This window comes from Ochotona curzoniae, unplaced genomic scaffold (assembly GCF_017591425.1).
Source record: "Ochotona curzoniae isolate NIBS_2020 unplaced genomic scaffold, NIBS_Ocur_1.0 scaffold_4683, whole genome shotgun sequence".
In the NCBI taxonomy this organism is placed as follows: domain Eukaryota; kingdom Metazoa; phylum Chordata; class Mammalia; order Lagomorpha; family Ochotonidae; genus Ochotona; species Ochotona curzoniae.
This window is the reverse complement of record NW_024467121.1, coordinates 27917429-27936458: the sequence shown is the minus strand read 5'-3', so window position 1 is coordinate 27936458 and position 19030 is coordinate 27917429. Positions and strand designations below refer to the sequence as shown.

The window sequence follows — 19030 nt, the reverse complement described above, 5'->3', positions numbered from 1 at the left end:
TGCTCTTATTTTATGGCTTTTCATTTAAGAGGATGTATAGTAACTGTTTAGTAGACTCATATTCAGATGTGAGGATACAGTGCAATATGCATCTCTACTTCCAAATCCAAGATGAACTTCCAATGAAACTGTTAGAAATACCTTGAAAATAGGTTGGTTGATTCTCTGCCACTGTCTGTATCTGCAATGTCAGGATATACTTAAATAGCAGAATGATGGATTTATGACTGTTTATGAAGGACTGTACTTAACTATTGTAATAATCTAGGGGAAATCTCATGGAGAAGAGAATTTGGGGAGGAATGATGGGAAACCCCAAAAGCAAAAGAACTGTATCACAAAATAATAAAATAAATGAAAAGAAAATAATATTAGTTAAAAATAATATTAGAAATTAATTATGTGTAAGGAACTAAAAAAGTAATTTTAATGGTAGAATGAGAGGTAATAACGCTATATGTTATAGTGATCATTATATGACATAAATAAACTGTAGTTCAATTTCCTTTTGTAAAAGTACAGTAAATTTTAAAAGTGGATTTTAATATGTACTACTAATTAGGAAGATAATCAGATGTTTCCTGTTGCTGTAGAAAATTCAGTGTGAATAAATTTTATAAATTACTTTGAATAAATGTAAAGAAGCATCAAAGTACTTCTGAATAGCATTGGATTAAAAAAAAATCCCAGAAGCAACAATTTGGTTTGACTAGTTTGGAAGTATACTGGTTCTCAGAAGTTTCTCTCTGACAAATTCAAATATATTTTGTCAGTTCTTCAACAGTTTATTAATTTATTTGGCATATTTTCAACATTTAGTAAATGAGGAAGACTTAAGACATATTTAGACTTCTGTTTGCCTACTGGTAAAAGCTGAGGAGAGGCAGGCCATGCCAGACCAGGCCATGACACACATATAGCACCTGCAAGACCCAGGAGGGAGGTGGCAAAGCTGGTAGGGGGAATGTAGAGGGCTCCCCTGCTGGATCACCACTGCACTGGAGAGCATCAGTTGAATGGGGCAGACCAGACCCGGCAGAGCTACAACACCTGTTGGCTTCATGTGAGCTGGACCAGGGAAAATCCGGGTTGGGTTGACTATTCTTACAGGTACAAACATAGGTCAGTGTGGGTGTGGGTTGGTTGGGCTCTGCTGCAGCATCAGCTAGCCGATGCTGGCACAGGGTGTTAATTCTATCAAGCCAAACTGCAGAAGCACCTGGAAAGTACATGAGCAGGGAATGGGAATGGGCCCACTAGGGAAACAGTGGGCACTTCCTTCTTCTTGGGTTACCACTCCCCCTGGTGAGCATGAGAGCCAGGACTGGGGTCGGCATGGCTAGACAGAAAGGCACCCAGCTACACATGTATGGTCTGGATAGTGGGGCTGACTGGATTGAACTAGGTTTCAATACCCATTGACATGCATGAGAGCTGAATGGGATGTGGGACAGACTGGACCAGTCTGCAGTACATATGGCAAGGATGGGAACCAGGGCAGGGAGCTGGCCTGGTAAGGGTTATTGTGGGTCGCTCTGACTAGGTTGCAGCTCCCACTGGTTTATGTGAGGGCTGATTGTGCCACTGGAAGGATTGGGATGGGCTCCCACACCCATTGGTTTGTGTAGAAAACAAGGCTGGAGGCTGAACTGACCCAGCAGTTACAACCACCAGCATATACATAGGCTGATTGAGGCAACGGACTCTGCTGGACCCTGTACTGGCAAGCACACATAAGAATCTGGTCTTGGATCACTTCAGATGAAGTTTCTTTGGGCATCCCCCAGATGTAACTGCCAGACTCAGAACCCCAACCATGAAGAGAACTGCAGGTTCCATGGTCTGGTCATTGAGTCCACCTGTCAAAGCTGAGCCTCCTCGGAGGCTCAGAGGGAGCAGTGGACAGCATATCCAGGTGTACATGGAGGATATGGTAGTACTTGGAGCCTACAGAGGACAGAAGGAATGGATCAGTTACTCCAGTCAAGTGTTGGATGGAAGACCTTTATCTTTTTGCCTTTGCCTCGCTTTCTGCCTCTTTGCCTTTCAATGAAATAATTAAGTAAAAATAATATTGTGGTTTTGGAAATTATTTAACAGCTGCATGTTTTTGGAAAAATAGGCATCAAAAAGGAGAAAGACAGTTGCCAATAAATGGTAAAAATATTGTATATAGTATATGTAATATGTTTAGTCATAGTCATTTTTTTCTGTGAAAGAAGAGGAAAGAAATAATAGAAAAGTCTGCTACAGAAATGCTTGAGAGGAGCAAGAATGCCTTGTAAAGGAAAAGGAGAGGAAAAAAGAAGACAAAATCATGAGACTGATCCAAGCTGGATGTAATCTTTGATAACAAACTGCAGGAGCAGATAAAACATATGTACTCATCTGTGTTTAACATTGGGTAATGACTTCTGTAAAAGTTAAAATCACTGCCTGCCATTTTTCTAATATGGTTGAAATAAAGCAGCTGCCCTCAAATATCAACAGTATGGTAGGCTTTGAAGTTCCCTAGTTTAAGGAGAGTATTCTGGAACTCAAGGGGAGAATTCCACTGGGACAACATATCCCTCATCTCCTGTGAATGTTCAAATATAAAATCAGTGATTGGCTTCTTTTAAAAGGCCATGTTCTCTATTTATTATTCCTTCCTGCCTGCCCGCCTGCCTCTCTGCCTTCCTTCCTTCCTCGTTCCTCCCTCCCTCCCTTCCTCCCTTGCTCCCTCCCTTTCTTTCTCCTTTCTTCTTCTTTCTTCTTTCCTCTTTCTCCTTCTGTTACACTGATCCTAGTGATGCATGGAAATCATTTTCTTCAGGAACAAGTTATACTATTTCCTTAATTAGCCAGATTATTCATTGGTGCCAATTATTTATTCATTTCTTGGCCACAAGCACACATTGTCATTTACCAACTCTATAACAAATTGGATGCAGGCACTGCACTTGGTACTGATGTGAAAAGAGGTAGAAGGTACAGTTCCTAAACTCAGAAAGGCAGAATTTCATCTATGGGTGCTGATTTCCAAGGATGACCTTCAAATCCTTTCCCATCTCCATTAGTTCAGAATTATAAAATTGTAGTTTGGATCTAAGTCTGATATCCCTGTGAGTTTAGTTACACTGCTGTCTAAATGAAAGCTTTACACTTTGACAGATTCCGCTGACTTTTTATAGTCGGTTGTGAATGTTTAATGTCTTGCTAGGGGCTTTTAGGAGAATGCATTTTCATAGCACATGTGGTGCCCATTATACTTTGAACCAAACTAATGTGTTTTAATTATGCCAAGAACTGTGGATCCCAGAGCCTTTGACACATTCATAATGTGTTTTAAATTGCTGGGCTAGAAAGCACAGTTCACAGGTTTAACATGGAATAGTGTTTAGGAAATAATTTCCTTTGGTAAGATTCCACTTGCCATTTTAATTTCTCAAATTGAAGAATGCCGTTTAGTTATTCCTATCTACACCATAAAGGAGACAAAATGCTGAACTTGACTTTAGGAAATCCAGATTAGAGGCCAACATTCTCCCTTTCAGTGTAAAACTAAGTGAACTTGGGCCCTGGCGGTGTGGCCTAGCAGCTAAAGTCCTCGCCTTGAATGCGCAGGGATCCTATATGGGCACCGGTTCTAATCCCGGCAGCTCCACTTCCCATCCAGCTCCCTGCTTGTGGCCTGGGAAAGCAGTCGAGAACGGCCCAAAGCTTTGGGACCCTGCACTTGTGAGGAAATTCCTGGATCCTGGCATAGCATCGGCCGTTGCGCTCACTTGGGGAGTGAATCATCAGACGGAAGATCTTCCTCTCTGCCTTTCCTCCTCTGTGTATATCTGACTTTCCAATAAATAAATAAATCTTTAAAAACAAAAACAAACAAAATAATAATAATAATAAAGACTAAGTGAACTTGTGAACTTGTTCCCTGATCTTCAGCACTTCATTTGCTTTGGTTGTGATGTAGGAGAGAGTGATAATTTGGGGATTTTATTAGGATTTTTTAAAGAATCAAATAAAATGATTTTTGGACAGATAATAATAACTTGAGAGAATTCTTGCATGTTTGGAGAGACAGAAATTTATATTTTAATTGTTATAGCTTTTGTAAGTTAGACCACTTATTTGGGAGTCTGGTTAATTTTGTTAACTTTTTTTTAGTGTCATGGATTTCTATAATCCATATCATATTAACTTGGTTAGGTTGGAAATAGTTTTCTTTTTTTTTTTTGGTAAAAATTTACTTCTTTATTTGAAAGGTAGAATGACAGAGAAAAAGAGAGGAAGAGACAAAGAGATTGTTGGTCTGCTGATTCAATCACCAGATAGCTGCCAGAGTCAGGATTGAACCAAGCAGAAGGCTGGAGCATATTTTTGCATCAGGTTTTTCACAAATAGGTGCAGGGACTCAAGTAGTTGCAGCATTTGCTGCTTTCCCAGGTGGATTAGCAGGGAGCTTGATTGGAAGCAGAGCGTTGGTACTTGAAGTGACTCTCAAATGGGATGTTATTTGCAATTACTGGTTAAACCCACTGGATCCACACTGGTTTTTGCTGTGCTTCCTTTTGTCATCTAATTGCCATGGGAGTACATGTGAGTATTTTCTGGTTCTTTATTCTAAAAATGGACAAGGAACAAATAAGGTACTAAGTAATGCTCTGCCCCATTGGTAAACTTTTCACTGAGCATCTCTCTGTTTTCTGACTTTCATGAGCTGCCTGTGATCCGCAAAAAGTAATTAATCTTCAATATTGTTAGGCTAAGGGTGCTTTTCCAAATTTTGCTGTTATTACTCTACAATTTATCATCAGATATAGCTGTTTACAGTAATAACAGGGTTTTAGTTAGGGCAAACTAGAGCACCTGTGACTTTTCCACACTGAATTTTTTTAATTAACATTTGCTTTCATTTTATTTATAATAGAAAGAGAGAGAGAATACTTTTATTCATTCTCTGTTTTATTCACTAAATAGTCAAAGCAGTTTGGAATGGGTCAGGTTGAAGTCAGGAGTTAAGAACTTAACGCATGTGTCCTGTGTGGGTGGCAGAGACTTTAGTAGACATCATTATCTACTGCCTTCCATGGTGTGCATTGAAAAGAAACTAGGTTGGCAGAAAAGAAATTAGGTTGAAAGTAGAAAGGCCAGAATTTCAATGAAGCACTGTGATGTAAGATGTAGCCTCTTCTGGAGTCTTAACTCTGTGCCAGATACCTAACTTTCCATGTTTTAAATAAGTCTGTAGAAAGATACATCATGATGTCATTGGAATCTGTTAAGTTTTCCAGTAGCCAGACCAATGTGTAATCAAGTATTTGAAGTGAATTTACTGGAAGAACAGTTCTGGACTCATAGTAAGCATTCCTTAATTGTGAAAGTGTACTGGTAAGACCTTCCGTATTCTATGAGTACAGGAAAGCAATGTGCAATGCATAGCTTCAGGAATTATGAATACAAGGTTTTATGTGTATGCAAACTTTGAAGTAACGTGTCAAGTGTGATGTACCTTTAAATACTGAGAAATAAAATATAATTAATTTGTAGATTTTGAAAATCATAATCTCATAATTCTACTTGGAAATGGAAAAAGTACTTACACTATTCTTCATACTCATGTGGGATCTTCCTCAGTTACAAACACCTCAAATTTATAGATTTCATGTTCCAAGTAATTAGTGTTAGAATATGCAGCTACTTGGGCCAGCTTTGTGGTGTACTCGGTTAAACTGTCACCTGCAACAAGGGAATCTCATTTTAGAGTGTCAGTTCAGGTCTCTGCTTCCAATATAGCTTTCTACTAACTTGCCCAGAAAGGCAGCAGAAGGTGGTGCAATGGTTGGGTCCCTGCTGTGCACTGAGGAAAGCTGGATGGGGTTCAAGGCTCCTAGTTTCTGCTTGGTCCAACCCTGGCTGTTACGGTGCTTTGGGGAGTGAGCCAGTGGATGAAAGTTCTCTCCCTAAATCTACAACTGACGTTCAAATAAATAAAATAAATTTTAGAAAAGACTCTGTAGCCTCTGATATTTTCATGGAGGTTATAAATAATGTCTGTAGTTTACTATTTAAGGTAATGGAGAAAGGAAAGTTGTGATGAACAGATTGCAGGAACTCCATTTGGTGTGGATGGTAAAAAGTATTCTCAATCACTGTCTTAAAGAATTTGCAACTCTTACAGTCAGAGATTTTCAAGAAATTGGTATATGTTTAAGTAGTTAAATAATTTACTTTCCTGAGAACAAAGCCTTCTGTTAGAACTAGAAATTTTTGTTAAAGTTTTTCTTTTGAGAGTATTGAGCAGCTAGTAAAGTTGATAAAACACAGGCCAGTCTGATGACCTTTGTTTCTTCTTGATGGCAGAAGACAAAAGCAATCTAACAATTACTTTAGGTTTGTAGTCTTTCAAAAGATAAAATGCGGTGATAAAACCAGTATAAAAACTATTGAGGCCCATACATCTTAGTGAAGATCACAGCTACAGTATCATTTTCTAATTGTTGCTGGTTAACAGTCACAAAATTCTTTGAAGCAGCTCTCAAATTCTCAAATTCTGACTCATATCACTTGAACCGATTAGCAATTGAATTGAAATGTGACTGTGATAAATATTTTTTGTATGTGTTTTGACTTAATTCTTGAGATTTAGAATGATATGGTGATTACTAGTCTATCTATAAAGATATCTAACCAAGTTTGTTTTCAAAACCTTTTTTATTTTTTTGACTCATAAATTTATCAAACACTGATTTAAAAATTAGAAACTTTGCTTGTCTAAATTCTCTGTACCACCAGCTTACTAGAGTAACATATTTTTAGTAAGCATACCAATGTGACATAGTTAAGTTAAAAAAAATACAAAAAGCGAAGAAATGGGTAAACTAAATACATAGTAATATAGTAAAATAATATTTTAGCAGAACTTTAGGAATTTGGAGCAATTGTTAAAGTTTTGGTTAGTAAGTATGTCTGTTGGTTAGCAGGTTGTTCCTGTCTTTACAGAGAGACCAACTGTAGCCTTCAGAATTTGTTTATGTTTTATTTGGATAGTTACAGGTCTATAGAAATAATAGGAAACCTGTTTGTCTCAGAGTTAAGTCTAAACTTCTGTCAGGATTGTAAAATACAGAATACTTGCAGTTAAAAATCTCAGCTCTATCACTTATATATGTATTTGTTTTCTAAGTTTGCTATTATAAGCAACAGTATGTACAAATATCTGGGCACTGCTCAGTATTCCCTTAGAATAATGCCTAAATATGGAGTTTGTATTAAAAGCAGGTACTTTTTAGGGCTTTTGATATTTATTGCTGTATTTTCTTCCAAAATGGTTTATAGTATTTTGAGCTGTATTTCTGTGCATCTATTTTTCCATCTATTTTTCTGCTCAGAGTCTTATCAGAAGAATGCTGCAAATCTGAAAAACAAGCATTTGGAACAATCCTATCTCATACGCTTAATGTGAATTCCTGTGGATATTAGTAATTCATGTTTCTGTTTGAATATTCATCTTTTTGGCATGTAATTATCATTTACATGCACATTCACAACCCTTTCTGTATCTACATAAATTTATCAATTAAAAATTCATTTAAAAATGCAAATAAATATTTAGTAAAAACTATAGATTTTTAAATTTCTGCATTTTAGAAAGGTTATTCTCATTCCATAACTATAAAAATATCCATTAGTGTTTTCTTCTATCCTCTCAGTACTTTTTTTATAATCTTAATCTTTATGGAATTATTTTTTATATAAGACATTGCATTTTTAATGAGGGATGTTTTATCTAATGCAAAATTCAGAAACTGGAATGATCCTCCTCACTTCTGTATTAAAGTTCTAAAGGATATAATTATTAGTAATTTATTTTAAAAATTGTGCTTATATTACCTGGAAACTTTATAAATTACAAAATTAAATATATATATGAATATACAAATCTTACAGGTTAGTTTTCTTTGCAACCCCATTGAGCCTAGAGATTTTTTTACAGTTTTAACATATGCCTCAGTGATAATTCAAAAGCATTTGTGTGTACTTATATGTTTATTATATTGCTTAAGTATGCCAACTCAAGAGGCCAAATCCAACTAAATATTCATAATTATTGGATAATTCAGTAATCTCAACAACACAGCTGCATTTTACCCTTTTGTGTAAGTCTTCTATAAAGGGTAAGAGATTTGTGTTTAAGTTATGATACAGTCTTAACTTAATATTATGTGAAAGAGATCCAAATAACCTTATTGTAATTCCATTTTTTCACCTAATGACCTAGTGTGCAAAGGAATTATATCTGGGTCTTATGATTATAAGCAGTAGGCACAAGTGGACTACATGCATACGTCACTCCTTTTAAAAATGTCGTCTTCTCTTGCTTGATAGTATTCATTGCTTTCCTTGGAAGGCATTAATTTGTAAGGAGGACAAACTGGAGGAGATCTCAGGAAACATTGAGTTGCATCCAAGTCCATCCCATTTTGGGCAAGTCCCTTCATCTTCATGTTTGTTTTTACCTCTGGAAGGCCAATAATAATTTTATTATCTCACATGTTGTAACTGAAAAATATATAAATGGTATAAAGTACATTGAATATACATAAAGTGATTCACAAATGAACTATATTAAGGAATAGGCAAACCATGGATGATTCAGAATCCCTGTGCATATCTCAGTGCTTAGAATATACACTTGTGCTGCTTATTTCAAGACAAACTTACAGATGTTGTCATGCAGCCTTATGCTCACTGAAGTTATTATTTCATACCATTTTGCATTTCTTGATGTGTAGAGCTTCATATCAAATTTTTTAAATGAAAGGATTTATTTAGTTACATATAGATATAATCAAAAGAAGAATATTTTCATCTATTAAATATCCATGTACTTTTTGTAAATGTAATTATGAGACTGAAGCCTTTAGTATACTATCAAAAGAGACTCAGTTTTTAAAATTGAAATGTCAATGAAGTAGTCACAGGATGTGGCAAAGAACTTGCATTTTTTAACATATGGGTTACTCAATACCATGTCAGTTAATTCCATAATGTTGTGAATTGTTGTTGATGTTGTGCTGGGGCTTTTAATTGATTGGGATGATATTCTGCCAGCTCTGCTTTTAGACCAGAGATGGTCTCCCCAAGAAACCGTTGAATTTATCTGGATAATAAGATGCTGGATTCTATGCTTGGTATATGTTTGCAAAGAAAGAATCTTGACTGAATTTGATCTGTAATACTGCAACAAGTTGGAGGAATCCACCCTGGGGGGAGGTGTTGGGGTTATCCCAGAGCCTATGAAACTGTGTCACATAATGCAATGTAATTAGTAATAATTTTTAAAAAGAGACTCAGTTTTATAATTTTATGTGGTACATTTCAAAATATAAATTTTAATACCTAGAAATTTTCAAAGCATGAAGTTTTTCTGTCAATATGAAAATGAAAACCACAGAGAAAGCCTGAGATATGCATGTGGTTGACATACCACATTGTATGATGTGGGATGATCCACTGTAATATAAAACATTATTAATTGGAGAATTAATTATCCATCAAATTCTAAAATGTAGAAACAAAAATATGAGCAGGATGAAGTGTAATCTTATACGTTGAGATTGTCATTGTTGATGAGAGCATCATGTAATAGGAATTTTCATTCACCTGGCATAGAAAAAACTGGTTTAATTATTTAGAAAACTTGAAGGTAAACATACACTGTAGATTTTCACTCAAGTATGCAATCTAACTGAATTTTTGCACATGTGTACAGGAAAACATGTAAGGATATTTGGTGTAGTATTGTTGGAAAAAAATAATTAGAAATGGCTATAGACTGAGAAAAGAAATTGATCTGTAGACTTACCTTGGATACATCTAGCAGTCAAATGGATCTAAATACAGAAGCGCACCTCAGCATAGATGAGTCTCAAAAACACAACATGCTACCATGAAAAATTACAGAAGAGTGTAAGAATGTACAGAAGATCTTTAGTGTTTCCAGTTATATCAAAATGAAATACCAAAAATATAAATAAAATATGTTGAAGCTGTACTTAAATATGTGGTATAATTAAAAAGGAAAACAAGGATAGGTTTGGAGAAACACAGAGAACTTGATCATTGTTCATAATGTGTTTTATTAAATATGGTTCGTGGATTCATTTTATTTGAAATGAGTATTTTTTCATATACAGGTTTTTGGTAATATCTTTCCAAAGAAGGGCTAAGAAGATGTTGGGACTAAAAATATAAATGTTGACCTATTACCTAAAGAAAATGTTAGCAATGAGTGAAAAAAATTGTCTTTACTATGATTTTATTATGCTGTATTTGTAAGCAGAATATTATGTGAACAAGTAAATAAATAATTCAGAAAGTGAATTGAGAAAATTAAAATATTTCCTAAGACTAAGTTAATGAGTAGTTACATGGTAGATAAAATCAATTTTATTACTTTTAGTCATTTGTGGTTATGTTTACTATGCTAAAGATCAGTCCAATGAAGTCTTGTATTTAATCCCCAAATTTTAGCATGTCTTAAGTTAATTTATGTGTATTGAACATTGCATTACATAATTTTTTAAATAAAGCCTCCGATTGTTCAGCGATTTACTAATTAAAGGTGATAGTATGGCCTGTTTTAAAATAATTGTGTATAAAAATTCTATGAACTGTTCTATTGTTTAAACATTTTGTAGTAGCAAGTTTGCATTTTATACATCCTAAAATGTTCAGGACATTTAAGTGAATTTCTTTTCAAATTAATGAGAATGAAGAAAAACAGTCATTGTTATTCTCTTGGTTACATGTGATATGACTGCCATTTCAGTAATTTAAATAATTCTTTTGTGTGATAAACAGTTCTCCATAAAACCAGCGTGAAAAAAATCACGTGAAAAAAATCACGCTGGTTTGCATAATTTAAATTGTATTTATGGCATTACACACTGCAGAAAGAGATATGTCAAAGCGGGACTAAAATGAACTGATAGAAATTAAAAAAAATTTTTTTACCACTTCTACTGGTATCCTCTTGAGGAAATTGGGGCCTTGGCAATTAAATAATTGAACAAGCGTTAGTCCCTTCCATGGTGGAATCAAGCTTTATTGGACCTTCTGAGTTTTGCTACATCATTTCTGCTCTTTCTATTCTAATATAATGACTTATAATACAAATATATAGTCTAATCAGTGGAAAGATAATTAGCCCTGTGAATTACAAATTTATAGCTGAATGCTTTCAATTTGTCTGTAAGAAAATGTTAATAGTTAAATGAATCATATTTAGCTTTTTTCTGTATTGTAGGTCCCTTATAAGATAGTAATTACATCTATTTTAAAAATGGTCCAAAACATCCAAATCTATTAGGATGTTATATATGAATTTACATTATTTTGATTATATATTTATCCTATGGATCCATTGTGTCTTGAGCTATAAACTAATGTGAAAGTGAGGTCATAGAGGTTGTAAAATATTTGAGAATTGAACTTTATATGTATACACATGAGGCAGAGGGAGGCAGAATGTAAGCTGCTATCAATTGGCTCACTACTCAGACTCCACAATGGGAGGCCGCAATTAGGAGCAAGGAACTCAAGCCAGGTCTCCCACATGGGTGTTAAGGACCCTAGCATTGCCTGGCCCTCAGAATCTGCATTCATAGGAAGCTGTAGTCAGAAGCCAAAACATGGGATTCAGTCAATCCAGGCACTCCAATGTGCAATGTCGGTGACCTAACCTGTATTTTAGCCACCAGACCAAATGCTAGTTCTCATAATAAACCTTTAAAATCTGTGTTCCATGTCATGATTCCTAGGTTTAGCAATCATGTAAGAAGGGCTTTGATGTAGTGGTTAGGCCATTGATTAAGGTGCCTGTGCATGCCCTCCATTTAAGTGTATGAGTTCAGGTCCCCCCTCTGGCTCCTGCTTCCAGCCTCCTGTCTGTGAGGGCCTGAGATAACTAGTTGTATGTCTGCCACCCATGAGGTAGATCTGGATTGGGTTACTGACTTCTGTCCTTGATCTTGTCCAGTCCAGCTTTTAAGGGCGTTTGAGGCATGAACAAGCAGATGGGAGCTCTGTCTGTCGTCGTCTCTGTAATTTGTTCTCTGCCTCTCAGAAAAAATGATATATATCTTAGTCAAATTACATTAACAATGCAAGCAAAATGCCATTTGTCCTTTAACGAATATAAGAAAACACAATTTTTAGAAAATACTGTTTTCTTAGTTTTAATGTTTTATAATATGAGTTTGCAGGTATTGAAGTACCAACCTGTGGTTATAATAATTGGTGTTTTTTTTTTTTTTACAAATGTGCATTTAAGATATCTGCTTATGGAATTTGTGTAGATTGGGTCATTCCTAAAGATAACTATGTCCTAATCCCAAGAATCTGTGAATGTTGCAGTATGTGACTAAAGGGATTTTGGAGATAATAATAAATTAAGGATTTAGAGACGGTGGCATTTTCCTGAATTTTCTGAGTGTGCTAAAAATGTCACTGCAAGTAGTCTTGTAAGATGGTAGGGGGAGGATGATGGCTGAAGTAGAGATAAAATGATGGGATTTCATGAAGGAGGATTGGGGCACAAGCCAATCTGCAAGCAGCTGAAAGACAGATTCTCTCCTGAGAACCTCCAAAAAGAATCAATGTTGCTCTGATCTTAACTTTAGCCCAACAAAACTGCTGTCAGACTGTCAATATCTGGAACTAACAGGCAATAAATTTTAAGTCCCTGGATTCATAGTGATTTGTTACAGCAGCATTATAATACTGGGTGTGTCTTGAATAAGATTTGTCGACCGTTAGTCTTTACTCCTGTTTCTGACACAGAAAAAAGCTCTCGTCAGACATTACTACAATTAACCTAATATATTATGTGCCACCATTTAAATATTTAGGTTGGAGTGTCTATAACATTGTTAATGACATTTGCATATATCATTTTATCACAGACCTCAATTGACTTCATAGCCCTAACTGTTAATTTTTCCTTTTTCTTCTTTTCATAGCTTATGTAGTTTATATATATAGGCATATATATGTTTATTCATTCATTCTTTAGTTATCTACCATCTAATTGTCAATTTCTATGGATGTCAAGCCCAGATAACAATATTCCAGTTCAATAAGAATTTAACAAGTTCTTTTGAAATATTATATGAATAACTTAGTAGGAAAATTAAATTTAGAAAGATGACTACTCAACAAACGTATTTTATGTTTCCCTTGATCCTGGTCAAAAGACTAAAAAGTGATACATGTTTTATGTTTTATGTTTCACAGTGTGTGTTTTTTTTTAAGAGTTATTTATTTTTTTTTAAAGATTTATTTTTATTATTTTTTCATTGGAAAGGCGGATATACAGAGAGGAGAGACAGAGAGGAAGATCTTCCGTCCGATGATTCACTCCCCAAGTGAGCACAATGGCCAATGCTATGCCGATCCAAAGCCAGGAGCCTCTTCTGGGTCTCCCACGCGGGTGCAGGGTCCCAAAGCTTTGGGCTGTCCTCGACTGCTTTTCCGGGCCACAGGCAGGGAGCTGGAAGGGAAGCGGGGCTGCTGGGATAGAACCGGCGCCCACATGGGATCCCGGGCATGCACCACTTGCGCCACGGCGCCGGGCCAGACCATCAGAATTTTCAGTGGAGACAATATTGACTTCATTCAGATCTGTAATCCCAGGGATTCTTTTCAGAGCAAAACTGATAATCTCACTGATTCTCATACTCAGCAGATATTTGGGACACGCATTTTTGTCTTATTACTATATCTTGAGATAGCAGTACATATTACTACATATTGCGAATGTATGCACACATACATATACACATAAAGGTAAATCAAAATCCTTGTGAAAAATGGAATTAGGGGCTGGCACTGTGGCTAAACAGGCTAATCATTCACCTGCTAGTGCTGGTATCTCATATGAGAGCCAGTTTTCATACCAGCTGTTCCACTTTCCATCCAGCTCCCTGCTTATGACCTGTGAAAGCAATTGAGGATGAACCAAGAAGCCCCCATTGCAGGCTCTATGGTCTTAGTAGCAGTCCTACTAAAACTAGGCGGATATGACATAATACGCCTAACCCTCATCATGAACCCAGTAACAGAATACATAGCCTATCCTTTCCTCCTTTTGTCATTATGAGGTATAATCATAAGAAGTTCCATCTGTTTACGACAAACCGACCTAAAATCTCTAATCACATACTCATCTGTTAGCCACATAGCACTTGTAATTGTTGCAATCCTGATCCAAACCCCTAAGTCCTTGGGCCCTGAACTCACATGGAAGACTCAGAAGAAGCTTGACTCATCTCTGATCATTGCAGCCACTTGGGGAGTAAAACAGTGGTTGAAAGATCTCTCTCTCTCTGTCTACTCTCTTTTTTTTTTTCTGTAAATATGCCTTCCAAATAAAAGTAATCTTTTTTTAATGACATTTCCAGAAATGATTTTTAGGGAGTTAAAAAAATGAGATTAAAAGGTGTTTGTTTTGGTGCAAAAATATTTTAAATCCATGAATGGGTTTTTCATAAAATATATTTTCCGTGAAATTTTAAACTGCTTATCTTTTGTGACTACAGTAGACCAAATATTACATTAATTATTTTGTTTGGATTATTTGTCCATTTATCATTATAAATAAGTCTTCAGAAAGTTGTTGGAACATGTATATTAAGAAAAAAAAATAACTACATATAGATTCCAAACTTTTTTTGTAGTGAAACAAACTTATAAATTTCATTTTATACATGCTGTTTGGAGCATTTTCTTGTTTACTCAAATAACACCAAACTTTGAATTTACTGGTGAAGCTACAAACGTTGAAGTAGATTTTTGTGACATGGAGTCAGTTTCCTGGAAGATCATATATGCAAATTTATAAGTAACTAGAAATTATATTTTAAATGCCACCTACATAAGCAGGCATCTACCTACCATCTGGAGAGTTAATATGAAAACCTTTTTGTAGCTATTGAGGTTGATATTTACTATCTTGAAAAATGGAGTGGAAATTGGTCTGCCTGAAAAGGTTAGCTTTACTTAATTCCAAGGGAGAAGGCTACATCAGTTGAACTGTTAGTTTGCATATGTGGCTTTTAAGCTACCTGTGTTTTGTCACAAAGTCCAATTCACAGCAAAAGTCTATTCCCCAGATTTTGTTGATTGTATTATTTTCAAAATAACATGTAACTGTGTGCTCATCAGTTATGCCTGCTGCTCAAAATGTGTGTGAACAAATCTGCCCTGAGCTCTTTGGCGAATCTAAGTGAGAAAGGCATGGCTTGGAGCATCAAACTAGTATACTGTTAGCTTTAAACTTGAACATTTGAGTATTAGAATTTTGAAATATTTGTTCTATTAAATAGAATGTCATATCCACCTAATGTTATGTATGTAATGGTATACAAAATATGGATTCTGGAGAGCAAAGTGAACACCTAAAAAACCATATGTGTATTTGTTAATTCAAAGGAGAATTTCATTGTTAGTTGCTAAATTGGTACAGCTGTGACTCTTTGAGGTGGCGATGTATTGCTAATTACCATGCATTTAAATCTGCTAATATATATTCTCCCACCTGGACCCTAATAGTGGTAAGAATGCCAAGTGCAGTGACTTGCGTTTTTCTAAAAATTCAAAGCACTTAGGCCTGGGGAAACCCAGACATATAATCTTCATCTGTTTGGAGTATATATTTAGCCTGTCTTTCATAAAGCTAGTCCAAGAAAGTAAGAAAAGATATTTCTTGTTAAAGTCAACGAAGTTTGATAAAGGAAACACAACAGAGCAACTACCCAGAACTATGAATACCCATGAAAAGGTGCGAATCTCTAGGCATCACATTTTTAGTGTGGGAATATGGTAAAAATTTTATGATTAGAGTTTTGAAAAAATATGAAGGGAAAAAAAGATACTAAGATTTTCCTCAACATCTTGGTTGATATCTCCCTTTCACAATATTTCACATAAGTCAACAAGATACAGTGCCATTGTTTTGTTGTCATTTAAGAATGTGTAAACATTTTGAAACGATATTATTGCCATCTGGTAGGTGAAATTTTGCCTGTTTTATGTCACCAGTTGGTAGATTAACAACAAGCAACTTTATCTTTTGGAGAAGACTTGAGTTTGATGTCCCTGTACTCTGGAGAGAAGTTGACCCTCAGTAGTTAACACTGTTTTGCCAAAGGTTGCTTAACAGATGGGAGGCTGAGCAAAAACAAACCTGCCTCAGCTTCAGACCATCTGCTGAGTTTTCAGCTATACTGTCTTCACATTTCTTGGTGTGGGAGTAGACTTTCTCTTAATTTATGTTTCTTTGAAGCTAAGCTTTCAATCTGAGGCAGTTTTCATTCACTGTACAAGAATTTTCCAGTTTAGATGCATTGATTTTCTTGCTTCAATTTCAGAATAATTCTGTTACATAGGTATTTTTCCACTTCCTAAGTGAATAAGATCAGACCTGTCAGACTTGACTTCTGATTACTGTTCGGTGCTGGGCCCTTTGCCATCTGATGCCAAACTATTAAAATGTAATACATCATTAATCCTCCAAATATGTGTTGCAATACTTTTGAGCACAGTTGAAAGACAGTGTGTAAACTTGTTAACCTTTCATCATAGAAACCAGGGAATATTAGAAGAAAACAAAGTTAAGAACCCTATGTCTTTAGAGCACGATCTGTATCTTTATGTGTTTGCTTAATTTGTCAAAACAGATGAAACCATAGTTGGAAGTCAGGTCTTCGAATATTGAGCACTTTCCTTGTCTAAGTAATTATCTTAGGTTGATATTGGTTGTTGGTAGTAAACTAAATGGATGTGTGTGTAGCTGAACACTTGACTCAATCTAACAGTTAAGTGACAACATGGTTGCATCTATTCTGCATAAAGAAGATACATGTTTGCTGATAGATGGTGAAATCCATGATATATTAGTAACTTAAAGATTGTAAATTGTGCAGAGTTCTCCAATATGTTTCTATATGAGCATAGCAAAAAGACCTGACAAGATGCACACCCAAAAGCCAAGAGTGGGTACTTCTGGGAAGAAGAGAAAATGAAAGGAGATTTTCAGTTTTTCCATGCTGTCTGACTTCTCTTCAAGGAAAATGTGTTTATTGTAGATTTCATTTATGTGTGATTTTAAACATGTACTTGCTTCCATGGGTACAGACCTGGAAAAGAATATTTTAGGCTGAGGAAGAAAAAAAAAATAAGCAGACAGGGCCCTGCGTGGTCTAGTAGCTAAAGTTTTCACCTTGCATGTGCCAGGATCCCACATGGGCATTGGTTCTAATCCTGGCAGCCCTGCTTCCCATCCAGCTCCCTGCTTGTGGCCTGGGAAAGCAGTCAAGGAAAGCCCAAAGTCTTGGGACCCTGCACACGTGTGGGAGGCCAGGAAGAGGCTTTGGGCTCCTGGCTTTGGATTGATGCAGCTCCGGCCATTGTGACCACTTGAGTTAACCATCAGGTGAAAGATCTTCTTCCTCTCTGTCTCTCCTCCTCTCTGTAGATCTGACTTTCCCGTAAAAATAAAATCTTTAAAAATGAGCAAAGACATAAGGATGTTAAAGTGGATTTTACACAATGATAACCAGAGGGATGGTTTAATGTGGCTTGTGTTATATGAACTACTGGTTTTAGTTCAGTTAAGGTAAGGACATGTTTCAGTGGGTTTTTAAGTGAGTTAGGTGGTTAAGTTAGGTGGCCAAATGGTTTGATAGATGACTCAGTGGGAAACCTAATTGATTTTCCATAGCCTCTCTAGTGCCAGGAAGCCAGAGGCTGCTTTGTGATTGTACTTGTGGGAATTTTCCCTGCAAAGGTTATTTAGGGAGAACAGTTTGAATTTATTATTTTTTTAAAGTGCACAATTAGTGCTGTTAGCTTGAAGGTTGTTACCTTTGCCAAAGTACACATATCCTGATGAAATTTATTTTGTCTCCATATTAAAGAGCATTAATGGGGCTGGTGATGTGGCTCAACTTCTTAAGCCATGGTTTGGGAATTGTGCATCCCTGATTGTATTACCTGGTTCAAATTCTCATTAGTCTACACTTCTGATCCAGCTTTCTGGTAACGCTTCTGGGAGCAACGAATGATGACCTAACAGGAGTGGCCAACATCCAGCCCACAGGTGGACCATAATAAGGCCTGAGAAATTGTTTTGTCTGGGTCTACCAAGGCAAGCACAAGTGGCATCTGAAACTCAGTAAATCAAAAAAGACTGATTTTTAAGTTGGGAATTTTCTGTGGCCAGCACATGATATTTTAAATATTCAGATAGCCCTTGGCCAGTAAAAGCTTCCCCACTCTTAGAAGTATGTAGATCCCAGTTCAATTGTATTTGCTCAGCCTCATGATTAATTTGAGGTGTGCATTTGTTTTCTGTTCTTTATTATTTTTTTTTAGTATGGTGCTTGGTAGGTTCAAAATGTATGCTTAACAATCAGATAGACCTAAATTTGATCTTGTCCTGAAATTTTTATACTCCTGGGAGTTGTTATAAGCAATCTAACTTCTGTATTTTCCTGTCCACACAACAACAGTAGTAATCCTTGCCTGGTGCAACAAGGATGTTTCCTAAAGGTACTTGGTGCAGTGCATCTAACTAAGCATTTGATACATGGCAGCTGTGTGTGTGAGTGAAACATGTTAAACATGAGTAGTCATGGTAGTGTTTTCTGATGATTTGGGAACCCTTAGAAGGGGATGGCAAGTATTTCTCTGTGAAAGACACTGGAGTCAGCTGTAGCAAACCAGGTCTGTGTGCACTGTGCTGTTGCTCATGACTGTCCTTCTTCCCATGCAGAATGTTCCTCCAGACCTCTCCATCTGTACCTTTGTGCTGGAACAGTCTCTCTCAGTCCGGGCCCTGCAGGAGATGCTGGCTAACACAGTGGAGAAATCAGAAGGGGCAAGTACTCGGTTTTTGCTGACTTGCAGGATTTGAGGAACTGAGATGCTGTCTGTGTATTTTTTTCTCCAATATTGGAGATGTTCTTTTGCTAAAATGTCA

The 19030-nt window shown here is 36.2% G+C and overlaps 1 protein-coding gene across 1 annotated transcript in view; it reads left to right on the top strand.

The window, feature by feature from the left end:
* The window catches only part of RYR2 (ryanodine receptor 2), a 603900-nt gene that overhangs the window by 196129 nt on the left and 388741 nt on the right, over positions 1-19030 (top strand). The window contains exon 3 of the mRNA XM_040967818.1: positions 18824-18928. Coding sequence (XP_040823752.1) covers positions 18824-18928 — 105 coding nt within the window. The remainder of the gene's footprint in view (positions 1-18823; positions 18929-19030) is intronic.